General features: G+C 49.6%; 1 protein-coding gene across 1 annotated transcript in view; it reads left to right on the forward strand.

Annotated features, from left to right (window-relative positions):
* The window catches only part of SYNDIG1 (synapse differentiation inducing 1), a 184,145-nt gene that overhangs the window by 102,456 nt on the left and 66,662 nt on the right, over positions 1 to 15,027 (forward strand). Inside the window, exon 3 of the mRNA XM_080814456.1 lies at positions 6,849 to 6,986. Within this exon, the coding sequence (XP_080670582.1) occupies positions 6,849 to 6,986 (138 nt within the window). The remainder of the gene's footprint in view (positions 1 to 6,848; positions 6,987 to 15,027) is intronic.

A 15,027-nucleotide genomic window follows, 5' to 3' on the forward strand; every position in this document is an offset into this window, starting at 1 on the left:
CAAATTCCTTGGCCCTTGCTGAGCTCCAGGAGGGGATGAGAGACTTGAACTCGGGATTCTTTCTGGAATGCCCTCCAACCTGCTGCTCTCCCTCAGCAGTGCCCAAGGCCTGTGCCCACTCCCACCTACCATCTTGTCTCCTCCCTTCCACTCCCTCTCCCATACAGGCTTCCTTAGGGAGCCCAGAAGAAGTGGGGCTCTTTCTATCCCTTTGCTCCATTCTCCACTGAGCTATCCAAATGAAACAACACACTCAACAAACAAGCGCTTCATTGGAGAAGTGTCTGTTCATGTCTTCTGCCCATTTTTTGACATAATTATCTGTTTTTTAGGTGTTGAGTTTGAGAAGTTCTTCATAGATCTTGGATATTAGAATTGCAAAGATTAACAAGGCAGGAAACAGCAAACATTGGAGAGGATGTGGAGAAAGGGGAATCCTCTTACACTGTTGGTGGGAATGAAAGTTGATGCAGCCACTTCAGAAAACAGTGTGGAGATTCCTCAAAATTTAAAAATAGAGCTACCCTATGACCCAGCAATTGCACTACTGGATATTTACCCCAAAGATACAGAAGTAGTGAAAAGAAGGGCCATATGTACCCCAATGTTCATAGCAGCAATGTCCACAATAGCCAAACTGTCGAAAGAGCTGAGATGTCCTTCAACGGACAAATGGATAAAGAAAATGTGGTCCATATACACAATGGAATAATGCTCAGCCATCAGAAAGGATGAATACCCAACTTTTGTATCAACATGGATGGGACTGGAAGAGATTATGCTGTGTTAAATAATTCAAGAAGATAATATAAATTATCACATGGTTTCACTTACTTGTGGAACATAAGGAATAGTATGTAGGACATTAGGAGAAGGAAAGGAAAAGTGAGTTGGGGGAAATCAGAGGAGGGGGGATGAACCATGAGAGTCTGTGGACTCTGGGAAACAAACTGAAGGTTTTAGAAAGGAGGGAGGTGGGGGGATGTGTTGGCTTGGTGGTGGGCACGGATTGCATGGAGCACTGGGTGTTGTATATAAACAGTGAATCTTGGAACACTGCATCAAAAACTAATGATGCATTTCATGGTGACTAACATAACATAACACACACACACACACACACACACACACGCGCGCGCGCGCGCGCGCACGCGCGCGAAGGAAAACAAACAAACAGACAAGCACTTCCAAGAAGTGCCTGAAGAGGCGGTCTTACGTGTTAAAGCAGAAAACTTTGTTGGTTTATTCTTGCCCCCATGGCACCGATGCAGCAAATCACCTCTGTTTATAAGATAATGACTACCTAGTAGGAGAAATTAAGTTATATGCCCCAAATAATTAGTGAATAATTTGATGTGGACAGGGGATCTCACACTGCATGCCAGCTATAAGACCACAGAACACTGGGCCCGACTCTGGCAGGCACGCAGAGGTTGGGGAACGGCATCCCCCTGCCCGCATGCTTGTGCTGCCTTCTCCTTCGTTCTGCTAGTCAGCTTCCCTAAGTAGGACAGCCCTGAACCTGACCAAGTCATCATTCTCCCCCACCCTCCCTGTGGTCCCCCCTAAATGAATGGTTAGGATGTGCACCCTGGACTGCATAGGGAAGGCACTGCAAGGGGAAAAGGAGAGGAGCCAAGGTGGGAAGCAGGGCTGCAGGCAGTATATTCATGGGCCCAAATGGAGTGAATCCCCTGGTTATTCCAGTGCTCTCTAAGCAAATCCTGGGAGATTTTTTGCCTCAGTTGGTACTGTCAGTGTTGGCTACGTGCACATGTGAATTCTTTCACTCAACACATGTGCTTTGGGGGCACACAATGTGCCTGGCACTGCTCTGAGCATTCAGGATGCAGCTGTGAGCAAAACATGCAAAACTTTCTGCCCTCCTCATGCTTCAAGGAAGAGAGTCCAACAGTAAAGAAGCCAATGCCACCTGTGGTGCAAAGGCGACACACCAGGCAGGAAAAGGGAGAGTCATGGGGGGAGAGCATGGCAGTCTCATAGGGTATCTGGGGAAGCTATAATGAGAAATGGCATTTAAGTAAAGCCCCTGATGAAGTGAGGAAGTCGGTCATGTGTGTCTCTGTGTCTCTGGGGTAGAGAGTTCCAGGCTGAGGGAGCATCAAGTGCAAAAGCCCTGAGTCACGTACTCACTCAGCATACTGCAGGAATAGCACAGAGTTCCCTGTGGGTGAAAGACAGTGAGGACAGAGTTAATAGGAGTCAGATCTTACAAGACAGTGCTGTCCAATAGAACTTTCTGAGCTGTTGCAAATGGTCTATACTGTGCTGTCAGCTATAAGTGTTAGCCACCTGTGGCAGCTGAGCACGTGGCATGTGCTGGTTTGGCTGAGGAACTAATCATTAGGTGTATTTGATTTTAGGTAATCTCAGTTTCAGTAGATCCGTGCGACTATGGCTGCCATGCTAGTCAGCCCAGATGTGTGCTGTTGGCTGCTTGGAGGCCTCTGGTCTTGACCCTCAGTGAGACAAGCCCAAGGGGCCAGGGATGAGGTCAGGTCTGACCCATGCCTCAGCGAGCAGGCTCGGGTGTTGTGTTCAGTTCTGACCCTGCTCTGCCAGCTGCTCTTTGGGCACTGGGCCCCCCACGTTATGCAATTTCTCTACACCAAATCTCAGAGAAACCATATTCCATAGGATTCCATGTGAAGAGGAAGGAGTGGCAGAAGCCACTGCACCTATTAGCAGGTCTGCACCCTTACAATTGTCATTGTCAAATGACCTTGCTTGTAGAAAAATGCTAAAGCTCAGACATGCAGGAAAAAAAAAAAATCACCAATGTCCTCACCATCCAGAATCATCTAATTTCTAACGTTCTACTCTAATTTTTCATTTGAGTTTTTATAAACATCTTTCTAGGGCAACAAGTAAACATTTATATCATCATTTTCCATGAATCTATAGAATTCTATGTAGAATTCTTCTGGGATTTTGCTGTTTTTAAACAGTGCTGTTAAGAACACTCTTGAACAAACACCCCTACATTCCTGGAAAGTGACCCTCCGTGGGGAGCCCTGCATTGGAGCCACCCATCTTCTGTCCCATCCTGCTCTGTGTGCCCCCACTCTTTCCTTGGGGCCACACAGAACAGCGTGCCAGATGAGCAAGCAGAATTTGAGGGGGATGGGAGGGGAATGCAAGGCCCAGAGGAGGTCGACAGGGGGACTTTATGTGAGGTCTTGAGTGACTCCAAATGACACACCAGAGCCCAGCTTTGCACCCTGAAAATGACATCCTCACAGTCCAGGCTCACATAGCCAAGTGAATTGGGATGTGTGAAACACAGGGCATCATGCCTGGCATTAAGACGGTTTTATTAAAATATCCTAAGGAAGAAAACCCCAAGGGGATAAGAGCTGTCGCTCTGAGTGGAGGTGTTAGAACTGGGCAGAGAATGGACCCATTGTGTGAGGTGCCGGCGGACCAGCAGGCAGAGCCAAGGGACTCAACAGCCCCTTCCTCTGCCGGTGCCCGCTCAGTGCCGGCTGCCGCAGAGGAGGCTCCCGCAGGAACTGTAAGCCCCCTTGGAATGCTGTCAGTCTTCCTTGCAATTCTCTAATCTGATGACCCATGAAGAGGATTTTTAGGAACAGCTGCTGTGCGTGATGAATTTCTTGGTGCTGGTGGTTGTGTGTGTTTTTCCCTATTTGGTTTATTGGTATCTACGCAACTTCACCCAGGCTGGCCTCCTCTCATCTCCTCTCCTCCCTGTTGGTGGCAAGATGCCCATGGCCACTTATACCCACAGAACAGCCGCCGATAGAAGACAGAACATAAAATGAACCGGGCTGTTTCTGTCTGCCCTGTAATTTGCCTGAAGTTTTAAAATCTATTTTAATCAAAATTGACTAATTATTTTGGTACCATGTAGCCACAACTTTGCAATTTACAGAGTGTGGTTCCCTTATGCTTCTAAATAAAAATCTGTGAAGATTTTGGGGGAGTGCCCTGAAATCTAATTCTTTGCTTCAGGGGCTTGCGGTGTAATTCTAAGCAGATTCCAAAAACGGAAGTTGGATCTCAGTGTACCTATGTGGTCTGTGGCAACAGTTCACATGCATGTGCCTGGGGAAGCTCTCACTGCCCGCTACTTTCCCTGGCCACTCTATTGCCGCCATGAAACAGACCAGTCCGGACTGGTCATTGGAATCCCTGGGGTGGGCAGGGCAGAGAAGACACCTCACCTTTGGGCAAGATGCACCTGAGCCAAAATGGGGTTTGCTTTCAACAGGGGTTGCTGTCCAGCACAGCTTACACTACAGAGTTCTGGAAGGAGTGGCCACTGATTGGGCAGTTCTGGGATTTGGCAAGACGTTTAGCTCTCAGAGCCCAGCGTTGTCCTTCATAAAATAGAAATAACAGTAAAAATAGGAACCACACCTATTTCCAGAGTTGCTGTGAGACTCCAGCCAGTGCAGGTATATAAAACTCTTAGTAAACTGAAACAAACAAAAAGCCCTACAAAAGCTAAGAACGAAAATACCCATAGGCAGAGTTGTTGGCCATGTGCAAGCATTTCCACCTGTAGCATCCTGATGGGCTGGTGTAAAGTTCATTAGCTCCATGTCTGTGTCCAGTGCTGGGAGAAGTGGCTGCTCTTTTATACCTGATCCTCCACCCCTCCCAGGGGCTCTCTGGTCACCGTCACCCCTGCCCTGGGACTGTCACTGCAGGTGTCTCCCTTCCCAGACCTCGCCAGCTCCTCATGCAGAGGACCCTTTGCATTACGGCTAAGCCACGCAATGGGGCTGACACTCTCCTGTCTCCAGAGTGACAGTCTGGAGGCCAAGGTAGCCTTGACATGTGGCTGCTTGTCTGGAGACACACAGCCATGAAGACACTCAGGCTCAGCCTGGAACACTGTACCTCTCCATTCAGATCAAAGATGTTGGCTTTCCAGCAGGCTGACACATGCACATCTTTCCCTGGCCAGCCCTCCAGCCGCGGGTCTCACCTGTGAGACCACCAGGGGTGGCTCAGTGCCATTTCCAGATAGTCATAAGTACCACGATTCTCATTTCCCTTCATTGTTTGAGAGACCTTATGGGAAGCAGTGCTACAGAGTGAAAAGCATAGAAATTTCACAGACCGGGCTCTGTCTGGAGGAAGCCCTGTGGTCCAGACTCGTGGAGTGGCTGGCACCCCAGGGGCCAGTGTCTTCCTAGGGTAGAGAACCTACTTGGCAGGAAGGAGCCAGCTCCCTGTGACAAGGGACACCTCCCAGTCTCTGACCCATGGTGGGGGGGGGGGCGGTATGCATGTGTGCAAGTGTGTGATGGGTGGATGGGGGCTGTGTAGACAATGCATAGCCCACTTCAAGCACGGGCGGGGCCTCTGGAGAGAGTCCTTGTTTGTGATTTGAATGAGACCAACAGAATGTGCCTGTTCTCCCTCAACGACACAGAAACAGAATACTAACGGGAAGTTCCCATTAATTCCCTGCAGCCCTGTGGCTGTCTGCACACTGACAGGAGGCTCTGAATGGCAGTGATAGTGCATTTAGTTAACCCAAATAGGGAGGGGCCCATGGCCCCCTGGGGACTTTGTCTGTCTGTCTGTGCACCGGAATGTCAGGGGTGGCACACAGTGGCATTGCTGGGGTGATCGTGGCAGTGATGGCATCCACATAGCACAAGGCTCACTCACACTCAGTGTCCACCTGGGTGTTTGGGGCCTCAGGTCAGCGCCTGCCCTAAAGCCACCTGAGGCAGCGACCACCCTGTCTGCAGTGTGCACCGAGTGCCTCTGCCCGCCCTACAGCCGGAGGCTGTGTGTTTAACCACCGCTGGAACTGGCAAAGGGAGTGAGGAAGCTAATGACCCTCTCAGGAAGAGATGCTCCGGTTCTTTTTTAGGAAACAAAATCTGGAGTAAAATGTGATTCTGTCTTTGTATAAAATAAGCACAGAGATATTCTGGCCCTGGTTTTTGGATGAACCAGCGTAAGTGTGCTATGTTTTAATGAGGAGAAAAGATTCATGATGGGGACCCAATGAATGGAATAACCCATGAGGCGAAAAGCATCCTGTAGACACAGCATCTAGAGGTGGGGTTGGTGGGGGGACACCCGTTGTCTAGCATCCTGGAGCTAGGGAACATTCCGCAGGGAGGTTTGATCCATGGTTCCCATATTTGCTGAGTGCTGGAGTCTTCTGAGCTGCTTTTTACAAATCCCTGTGCCAGTCCCTGACCCCTGCACCAGACTCCCAAGGAGGTTCTGCCAGGCCTGGGATGAGCCCATGGGCTTGCCAAGTGGCCTCATCACAGAGCTGCTTTCTCATGAAGCAGCCGTCGCTCCTCTGGAAGGAACGTGGACACCCAGGGTTGACACTAGGCCCAGCAATGTCCTAACTCAGATCAGAGTCTGAGGAAATAAAGGGGGTTCAGGGAGTGTCCCCTTGCCCCACGCGGTCCCTGCCTAGCCCTGTAAACCAGTTTGAAGTCTTAGAATAAAGAAAGGAGTCCACATGCTGGTGAGTGTGCCTTCTGAATGTGACCATCCCATCCTCGCATAGATTAAACTTCTGTCCCCACCCTGTGTCCCTGGACCCCAAAGATCTGTGAAATAATGGACTTCTGTAGGATTTGATCTTCTACGGAACCCAAGAGCCAAGTACTTGGGATTTTTCTTCTCCTGTTCTTGATAAAGATCTCCCTAACCCGGGCCTTCCTTTCTTCCTTTCACAGGGAAGGAATCTTCCTTCCTATCACCGCACAGGAACAACAGTGACCATCCCAGTTTCGACAGCCACATTTGGGGCATTGTAGAGTGACTCCATTGTTAATGATCTCTTCTTCTGTCCCATCCTGCCCATTTCTCTCTTGCAGAGCGACTACTCGAGTGACACAGAGAGCGAGGACAACTTCCTCATGATGCCCCCAAGGGACCACTTGGGCCTCAGCGTCTTCTCCATGCTCTGCTGCTTCTGGCCTTTAGGCATCGCGGCCTTCTACTTGTCCCATGAGGTAAGCCTCTCTCCATCGGCCCCACATGCAGCACAGCGAAGCCACTGAGGAGGAGAGCCCGAGAAGACTGTGCAGCTCAGGTTTTCCTACGTGGCCTGCATTGTATGCAGGACAGGCCCATGAGAGGGATCAGGAGGCCTCACCTCAGCGTGCTGGGACTGCCTCATGGCCCCCAGGGCAAGGCAGGCTGTCCTCAGGAAGGGGGCTTCCTGACAAAAGCAGGCTGGGAGTTCTGCCTTCCAGACGGCACGTGGAATATGGGACAGACTCAGCCCTGGGAGGCGCCCTAGACTTGCTGGGAAAATAGGTGGGCATGGGGGTGGATCTCTCCGCAGACAGTCTCATTCATATAAAATAGGTTCTAGTTTCCAGCAGTCCATGTGTGCCCCTCCCTAGCTGAAGTTTTGCTGGATTACATAGCCCATCGGATGGTGACTCTTGCCCTCCTTCCTTCAGCACGAGGGCTTCTGGGGGTCAGTACCCAGGCCTTTTGCATGCAAAACATCCTTCTTGGTTGTGCCTTCATGGAAGCCAGGCTTTGAAAGATGTTCTCTAGCAAATGAAGGGTGCCCATGCAGAAACAGCCTCTGTCCCGGTTTTTGTTAGTCTGCCAGACACAGAGTGTTTCAGCATCCCCACACCAACACCGTTATCCCAGCCAGACCATAGGAAGGCAGCTCCCTGGATCAGCGGGGTGAGCTCAGAGCCCACAGTCATGTGTGTCCTTGGGTCATGCTGAGCATCCCTCAGCAGCCAGTGCTCCCTTTCCTGCTTCTAGGGTTCTGGGGCTCTGGCAGGTCTTGGGTTGGAAACATTTATTTCTCCTGGCTTGAAAACAGGTCTTCTGGCTGAGTCCAGCAGTGGTCTCTCACTGCTTTTTGCAGGGTTCCGTGCTGACCTCGTTTTGTTTGGTGCGAGGAGAGTCCCTTGATACATTTTCCTTTCTCTCCTCCTTCCTTTTGTGACATCATGGAGGAGCGGGGAAGAGCAGTGAACACCTCTGAGAACAGATGCTTCTTAGCAGGGACTCTGGAGAGACCCTTGCAGGAAGTAATGAAGCAGGCCGGCCTCCCAGCCCTGCTTTGTGGTCCAGATTCTAGAAGCTAATGGGTGGGGCGAGATGAAGGATGGGGCAGTCCTGCACTGCTGGGGCTGTGTTGAGCGGTTGTTTCTTATCCAGCTTGGCCTGGGGGGTCTGTCTGACCTTCACTTTTGTGAGTTTATCCTACAAATGCCAAAAACACCCTTCTCTGGGGAAATAGGCATGTGCCAGGGAGCAAGACTCCAGGTCTGGCAGAGGCCAGGGTAGCTGTGGGGGCGTGGGGGAGTCAGACCTGGGTATACCTCGACCCCAAGAAGGGGACATGGGCACTACTACATGGGCGAGGATTGGGACACACAGTGGGACTGGGAGACGGTCGTGTACACAGATGCCCTCAGTGTGCAGAACGTGCTCTGAAGAAGATCCCCAAGGCCCAGAGCCTGTCCTCTCCTGTGTAAACTGCACCCGGAACATGCGTGAGCATGCTGCAAACAGGCCAGGGTAGTCTCACTATTAGAAAAGGAAGGACGGGAGTGTGGGGCATAGAGAACCAGCTTCTCCCACATCACAGGGCATTCAGGCTTTTCCCATGAGAGGTATGTCTGACATCAGCCTTCTCCCATGAATCCCAGTCCCACCAACTATAGTGGTAAAGCGGGGCAGGTCACTCTTAGCCTCCTGGGTCAACCCAGCTGAGAAAGCCCTTTACCTACCTTGTCTGGGGTTGTTGGGAAGTACCATTGACATCAGAGCTATATTTTGATTGCCAAATTTTACAGTGGGATATTTTTCCCTTGGGGCAGATGTTACCTGCTCAAAGGTGTGGCAGCTGACATCAGCGTGAATGTGCAGACAGGGCGCTGGGCAGAAATGAGCTCTGGTAAATGACTGGGCACAGGGAAAGGCTGGAGGGGCTGCCCTGTCTTGGCTACTCCACATCCTAGGTGAGGCCCTATCTCTGGAGCAGGACGAACTGTGCACGGGGTCTCTGTCTGAAAGATTGCCGCTATAATAAATATCAGGACCACAGCCGCCAAGGCTGGCATTTAAGTTCTTTCTCAGAAAGTAATTTTATTCTTCACACCTTAAGAACCTCTTACTTGGGCCTGATGCATCATGACGGTTAACACCTTTGGTGGTAAAGACCATTCTGATTATTCGTTTCACAGCGAATGTGAAATGCAGTGTCTGTGGAGGCCTCTGGTCACACTGCTCTGAAGTGAAAAGCAAATACTTTTGAGGAGTTGAGGGGTTGCCTGCAGCATTGAAATTAGAGAACGGGCTCCGGGGTCCCTCCAACTCCCAGGCTCTCAGTCCTTCTTTTCCTAGAACTGTGAGCATGGATTTCCTTCAGTAGAACCCCAGCAAAGAAAGGGTACTACATCTTTTGGAGAACTCTCTGCAGGTTAGTGCCTTTCATAGGACCCGTGTCCCGAACCTTCTCCCCACAACGCTTGCTGATTGACAGCCTAGAGCTTTGGCAGCTCAGGGCTTTCCTGCAGATCTGGGGGACACCCAGCCCTGGGCACATGGTGCTCCAGCCCAGCCATCAGGCTGCTGGGCATTCTGTGTGTCTCTTCAGCCCAACTGCAGACACAAAATCTGCAGCAGGCATTGGAGGGGAGGGGATGGGGCACGCCATAGAACAGACACTCTGAGAGTCATTACACTTGATTAAATCAGTGCTTTCCTGAGCAAAGCCAGCTGGGAGCTCTCCCTGCATGTACTGGAGAGAGGAGAGCCCAGAGCCAAGCCCATTTCTCCGGGGTCCTTTGTGGGCTGCTCCCAGGGCCTCCTGCTGCCCTCAGGTGTGGGGGTACTGAGACAGGAAGGTCACAGCCATCTGGGAAGACAGGACCCCTCACATTGCAAACGCTGTTCACAAGGAAATCTTTGACGCCTAAGTGTGATTTGGGGTGATTTCTTTTCCTTTTTTCATAGATCAGATCTCAGTGTAGTCACTGACAATTACATCATGTCTGTGCGTTGTCAAAATAATCACTCAGCAAGCCATTCAGAAACATGTGAGTCCGTTCCAGGCAAACAAAACAAAGCAAATCTCAATGAATAGATGACACAGGGCAGTGGGGAGGAAAATTAATAGGTTCCCTGGACTTACAAAACCTGGCTTATTTTTCATTCTGCCTTATTGCAGCTGGGTCCAGGTCAGCAGGCAACTTTACCACACCTCAGTTTCCTGATCCACAAAATGGCATCAGAACAGCCTACAGCATGGAGCTAGTAGACCACAGAAGTGAACATAGAGAGAGGGTCCCTGCAAGGTTCCTGCAAAGTATCAGGGGCTGACCGTGCTCTACTGGAAATCCCAGTTGTTTATACACTTGTGGGTCCCTCGTGAAGGGAGACCTGGAAGGAGACAGAGGATATTTTCTCCAACAGATTTTATAATTCAAACAAGGTTAGTTAAGTAATAGGAACAATAGTACTGAAGGTGTTAGCAAGCTAGGTGACAGCTGCTGAGCACGTCATAGGTGCTGGCCCCACGTTAAATACTGTGCACATGCTTTCTCGGGGCCTGGTCCTGACCAGCAGCATCAACACACCAGCACAGTGTGCAATGCATGTTGCCTGACCTCACCGGAGACCTGCTGGGTCAGAACATTGGGGGAAGGGCCTGGTAATCTGCATTTGGGCATAAGGCATCTGTGATGCATCACTGCTATCATATCACTCTGTGGGCCATGAGATCAGGGTTCAGAGAAGTTGGATGTTGGCCTAAGGCCACAGGTGTCTGGCCGTGGGCTGAGATTACTGGTATGGCCTGGGGCAGAGCACCTCTGGAGGAGGCAGCTGCCTGGGCCCACAGGGATGGAGAACTCAAGAGTCCACGTGGAGGCCGGTGGGGGGAGGGGCATGGTGTTCGTCCACAGCCTTGTTTTACTCCAGCTGCATCAGTAGTTCCACCCAGCTCTCAATGCAAGCAGGTTTTATAAACCAGCTCATAGGGCGGGAAGTGTCGTGTGCAATGTTGGTAGCTCCATCTAGGAACTGAGGCTTCTGAATAATGTGGAGGATAGAAATGAAGCCCTGATTTGCTGAGTGCCGCTGGGAGCTGGTTACTGAGCACATCTTTTCTTATTTAATCTTTGTGATGAGTTTGAAAGATGGGCAGTTGTTATCATTTTATGGTTGAGAGAACTGAAGTTTCAAAGTGTTAAACGATGTATAGAAATTGGAGAGATAGCAAGTATGGGTACATGAGGTAAATAACAATATTTCTAACCCTTGAAACCCAATCTTCTGCAATATAGTTTGATTTTTATCTGTTTGCAAACAAAAATAATAGTACAGTACTTGTTTCTAAATCCACCATGCCTTACCCCGCTTAAAGCATGTTGTAGTAAGAAAGAAAGGTCCATTCTAGACAGGATAGTGGTGCTTGCTCTCAGTACCTTTACCTTTACTCAATCCCACAGGGCAGGTGCTAGCAAGACAGGGGCTGGGGACCCTACCCCAGGAGGCCTTGGGTCTGGAGCTGAGCTCCAGACAGGCTGGAGGGTGCATGGGCTGCCTCTGTGGCAAACATCTCCCGCATTCTGGTAGTTATGATGTCTTGATTTCATTCCATTTTATAAAATGTTTCTTTCTTTTACTAACTGCAACATTATAACAGAAATTAAATGAGAAAAGGGGTATTAAAACCAGATTATTAATTTTATGAATTGCACCAACAAAGGGAATTAGACAAATTAGGGAGAAAAAAGAGGAATCTCTCTCTGTGAAAAATAGAAGAATGAGAGTACCACCCAGCCTATAAGAGTGTCCTTAAAAACAGTCATTCATCTGTTATTTATTGAGCACCTAGTATGCGCCAGGCCCTGCTCCATGTGCAGGGATGCAGCGGTGAACAAAGCAGAACTCCACCTTCACAGAGCCAACATCCTCATGAAGAAAAGTGGAGAACACGCAAAAGTAAACTTACAGAATGTCCAATAGAGATACATTATACAAGAGAAAAATTAAGTAGGAAATGGATATGGAGCATACATTTTTACATAGATGGCCATGGAAGGGCTTGCTGAGGCCGTGCCATTTCATGATGAAATTACAGACTGACCATATGGACCTCTTGAGGAAGAATATCTCAGGCAGAGGGACAGCCAGCGCAAAGGCCAAGAGTGGGGAACATGCCTGGTGCACACAGGGAATGATGTGGAAGCCAGTGTGGTTGCAGCTGGTGCCCTCTAGGTGTGGAAGAGAAAACAAGCCAAGAGAGGGGCAGGTGGGGGCAGACTTCACAGTGCTTTTTAGGTTGTAACAGTGACTCAGGCTTCTTATTTGGGCCGAGAAGCCACTGGAGTATTTGAGCAGATGAAAGACACCACCTGTGTATACTCTATCAAGCGAGCCTGTGGAGGATGAGGGTAGAAGATGGGACACCTTGCCAGAGACTGGTATAATCATCCAGGAATAGACCATCCAGCAGTGGTCTGGACCATAGAATCCTCCCCTCTTGTTTTCTCAGTGAAATAGCAACCCTGATAATAGCTCTTCGGGATGTGTCTGTCCTTTCCCCATCTGACTCCAGTAGGACTGGATAATATTAAATTATGGAAGAGAACCAGGCAATCCTTAGTAGTGATATATACTAAGGGTACTTACTATTTTTCCTGAATTTGACTTTCTCTAGCAGAATAGAAACACAAGTCGAGTACATTGTAAACTGTCTTTTCCCCTCTGAATAAGTGACTGTGTACATTCTACAAAGGTGGAGGAAAACAATTATGGCATTTGGGGCATAAAAACCTGTTGCTCAGATCAGCCCTGGTAGAAGACATGAGGGACAACATCACTGTCCAGCAGAAATGAAATGCTTCTCTCCTGAATCTCCACCATGAATATCAATACTAATTGATTACAGCTGATTCATAGGATTCTTGTCAATGTTTTCACCCCGTTTCCCAGAAAGACCCCAAACTTTTCTGTAATCACTCTCGAGACATGCCTCTCAAAGAGGGTGAGGACACAGTTTCCTTGCAGACTGCCAAATAATGCCATTTGTTGGATTCACTTTCGTAGCTGGTTCTTGAGCCGCCATTCTACTGGAGCTAAAAGAACCAACCCATGGGGCCATCAGGACTTGGATGACTTGTCCCATCTTCCACTTTATTGACATCGAAAGAACAAACTGATTGCTCTTAGAAAAATGCGAGATTGGTCAGATGACTTAAAAATATGAAGCAGGAAACTGTTAGGGACTTCTGCTCATTGCCTAGACTTCTGACCTCTTGCAGCTGGAATGATTCCCATGTTGTGTATCTGTGTGTATGTGTGTTCATTATGCCACCTGGAGAGATGACTAAATGTGAAGACACCTTTTTCTTTGTTACACTACTTCCCCACGGCGCCCACACCTGTGTTGACCGCCGTGTGGTTTCTGGGTCCTTGCTCTTCCCCCCCACCCCCACACCCAGACATCAATATGACCATCAACTGGTCACTTTCATGTTTACATGATTAGTCTCTGTGCCAACTACGGGGCACCCCAGTGTCACTCCCTGTCCACACGTGTGGCTCATGCAGGAGGCAAAGGAGTAGTAGCCCTTGTTGCTGGGGTGCAGGGAGCTTCACGACACCATAGAAAGGTACATGTGGTGTCTGGGGCATGCTGAGGAGATGGGATTGTTTCCTCCATGACCAGGAAAGGGATTGGCCCTGAATTTGCTCCTCCTTCCTTTCTTACCCCCAGCCTATCACCCAAGGCTTCTCAAGGTCTTCCAGGATGCATTGGAGGAGCCGCCTTGGCAGCGTTGCTCAGGAGACAGATGATGGATGTCCACTGTGCATTTTTCTGCAGCTAAAAATGCAAGCTGGAGGGAAGAAATAGTGTGTGCAGAAGAGATTCTGGCTTTATGTTGTGGGAAGGGCTGCGTGTGTTTTTACTTGTTTCTGTTCTAATATTTCAGGACATGCTTCAACCTCTCCAGGGACTGCCCCATTCCTTGTTATGTCTGATTCTGAAAGAACTACAGTTATTAGGTAGGCCGTGTATCAGTTTTGGCCTTATTCTCTAGGAGATGCTGGGCTGAGAGAGTGTGAGCCTTTGCTGCAGTGGATGACCAAGGGCCTGGCCCAGGCCTGGGAGCTGGAATGCCTCAGGCTACTGCTTCCCCTGTGTAGCCCTGGGAGATGCCTAACACCACTGCAGCAGGCTGATGGGCACCAAGCAGAAAAATCTGTCACCCTCCTGGACTTGCCCCAGGCTCCCTAGACGTGGAACCTACAGCAAGGTCAGGGTGTTAGTGCTTTATTTAGAGGTACAATCCCAAAACAACGAAAGGGAAGAATGGAAACGATGCATAGAAGGAAGGAAAGAAATGGAAATGCCTTACCATGCTGGTTACCACCTCCCAGCTCACAGGACCATTCTGGCAGGGGTCACTGGAGAGGGAGTGTTGTCCCACTCCCATGGCCTGCACAGGTGGAGTGTCATGCCTGCCTGGGCTGTGGTGGGGGAAAGGCCTGGGCCAGAGCAGGCAGTGACCAGCCTGAGGCAGGAGGCTGAGGGACTCTGAGCTGCAGGAGATGTGTCTCATGCCCCTCCTCCTTTCCCTTCTCCAGGAAGCACAGGTGCTGAGCTAGTCACTTGGGCATCAGCAACCTGAGGTTCTATCCCCTGTTATCGCCTGAGGACTGCCCCTCCTCCACGGACACAGGAGCATTGACAATGTAGCAGGAAGACTCTATGTTCTGCACTGACCTGACACCAAAAGGAAAGTGGGTGTTATAATAAGCTGACATCCAACCTTTATCCTGTACTGGGCATGAGCGGCACCCTTCCATGGAGTGAGAACTACAGTAAGAGCATTGCCTTAAATTCAAGCTGGGCAGTGTGCAAAGTGCTTTATGGACACCTAATTCTCACAAAGGCCCTATAAAATGAGGTAGCAGTATTATCGCCACTGCACAGCTGGCAAAGGTGGATAGACCCTGTTCACATCAGGGTCTGTGCTATTTATGAATCTTTCAGACACACTC

The sequence above is a fragment of the Martes martes genome (genome assembly GCF_963455335.1).
Source record: "Martes martes genome assembly, chromosome: 9".
Classification (NCBI taxonomy): domain Eukaryota; kingdom Metazoa; phylum Chordata; class Mammalia; order Carnivora; family Mustelidae; genus Martes; species Martes martes.